The sequence below is a fragment of the Aplysia californica genome, unplaced genomic scaffold (genome assembly GCF_000002075.1).
Source record: "Aplysia californica isolate F4 #8 unplaced genomic scaffold, AplCal3.0 scaffold00362, whole genome shotgun sequence".
In the NCBI taxonomy this organism is placed as follows: domain Eukaryota; kingdom Metazoa; phylum Mollusca; class Gastropoda; order Aplysiida; family Aplysiidae; genus Aplysia; species Aplysia californica.
This window is the reverse complement of record NW_004797632.1, coordinates 434,877-436,985: the sequence shown is the minus strand read 5'-3', so window position 1 is coordinate 436,985 and position 2,109 is coordinate 434,877. Positions and strand designations below refer to the sequence as shown.

Genomic DNA, 2,109 nt, shown 5'->3' with positions numbered 1-2,109 from the left:
TTTCACAGTCATCATCATCATCATCATCATCATCATCATCATCATCATCATCATCATCATCATCATCATCATCATCAATGCCTTTCACCCCTGGCAGGGTATAGGCCACATACAAGCTCCTTCCATTTATCTCTATCCTGAGCCATCCTTCCAAGCTCGTTCCAAGTGAGCTTCATCTCTCTCATATCCCTTTCCACACATCTCCTCCACGTCTCTCGTGGCCTACCCCTTCCTCATGCTCCCAGTGGGTTCCATTGCAGTGACTGTCTTGTGATGTTTCCGCTGGGCTTTCTTAAGGTGTGTCCCATCCATCGCCACTTTCTTAGTCCTATTTCTACTTCTATATCCTTTTGTCCTGTCCTTTCCCATAGCTCTTCATTTTTTCCTTTCACAGTGACTTTTACCAAATTACATTTACTTTCTCTTTCTTTTTTCTGCACAGGCGATTATGTCCCGATCTGTCGTTCTTCCAACAAGCCACAGAGTACCCATGTGAAGAGCTGGTCAACGCCTCGTCCAACGTGGAGAACTTGAGAAAACGCGTGGAGCACTGCGTCCTTCAGTCAGAGACCGTCTCCAAGAATCGACTAGGAATCACCTTCAATGTATGAGCTGCTATACTTTTGAACTTAAAATCTTTTTTTTTCTGCAATTTTTATTGTGATCTCCTTTTTTTCTTTCTTAGATCTCTTGTGTCTCACAGTTGTGAAACTGAGTTTGTAGTTCCCTTGTGTGTGTGTGTGTGTGTGTGTGTGTGCCTGGGAATCAGATGTGTTGATTATCGGGATAAATCTGGAGATCTGAACTGTGCCCCACTTCAGGCTGATCAATGCAAAGTTGATCAGAACTGTGTGTGTAATTGTGTTCTTCGTTTAATGTAATGTATTGTGTTGATTCTTATACAGTTATTTAAATTTCAATCTCTTCGTGTATGTCATATTGCACTTTATATTAAACCCCCCGGGGCAGTGACACTGACTGAAGGGTCTTTAGGCCATTCCCAAAGGGGGGACAATTCTCGTTCAAACATAGTAGAATTGTAAATGGACTGACTCATGTCATTCTCATAACTGTGCCTGGTCTACAACAGGGAACTGCTGCTTTTTCTTTCCTGATCCTTACTATTGTCATTTTCCTGTACTTCTTTTGTATGTTTGTCACTCTCTTGTGACCTGCTATTTCCGGGGTGCCTTGATAGTCGAAGCAGACCTTGTGCTGTTGAAGCTAGAGAGGTGAGCAGTCTAAGTCTGATTCCCTGTAAAGACTTCTCTGTTGACACCCATCCCTTGGCGCTCATGTGACCTTATGCAGTTGCGAGCGCCGTAAAACCCTCTACTATAAAAAAATCACAAAAAAAATTTATATAAAAGCAGTCTCTATACAAGATGTATTTGATATTATGATTCGTAGATCGTAGATTTTGACTCACTTTCTACGGGGTCCGAAAAGTTCAGGATTTTTTTTTTCATAGCCAGTTTGCTCCTCTGCTGCGAACCTGTGCGATTATATTGAATTCACCTTTAAGCAAGGGTTGTTATGCGTACCACAAATTTCCTTTCTATTAGCGGTGCCATGTGTCACCTGCTTTCCTCTGGGTTTTGACGACACTGCTACTTTATGCCAGGGTCTCTCTGTCTGTCTGCTGGGATGTTATATCCTTCTCAGCCTGTGTTGTTAGTGGCCTAGTGGTTAGGCTCTCGGACTCACAACCATAAGGTCGTGGGTTCGAATCCCGTCAGAGGCCCGACGTTGTGTCCTTGGGAAAGGCACTTTACTCGAATTTTCCTCACTTCACCCAGGTGGGAATGGGTACCCGGCTATAGACAGCGAAAGATCTTGTCAGTTTGTTAGTGTTTGAGCGCTTCATCAGCTGCTTGCAGTGTATGCTTCCCGGGAAGCTGAGAATGTTTCTGAGTGTTCTATGGTCTGCTGGAGTAATAATATAGAGTAAAACGCATACAGCCTGTTGTTGAGTGGGGATATGCGCTATACAAATGCTATTTATTATTTATTATTATATTCAGCCCAGGTTGACCATGACAGACAGGTTGGATGCAGCCCACCTCTTTAATGATCTAAACTTTGTCAGTAGGGCAAAAATATTGGGCC

The 2,109-nt window shown here is 43.1% G+C and overlaps 1 protein-coding gene across 1 annotated transcript in view; it reads left to right on the top strand.

The window, feature by feature from the left end:
- LOC101853398 (TBC1 domain family member 13) overlaps positions 1-2,109 on the top strand; it is a gene marked incomplete in the record, with an annotated part of 23,922 nt that overhangs the window by 9,547 nt on the left and 12,266 nt on the right. Inside the window, 1 exon segment of the mRNA XM_013085286.2 lies at positions 443-605. Within this exon segment, the coding sequence (XP_012940740.1) occupies positions 443-605 (163 nt within the window).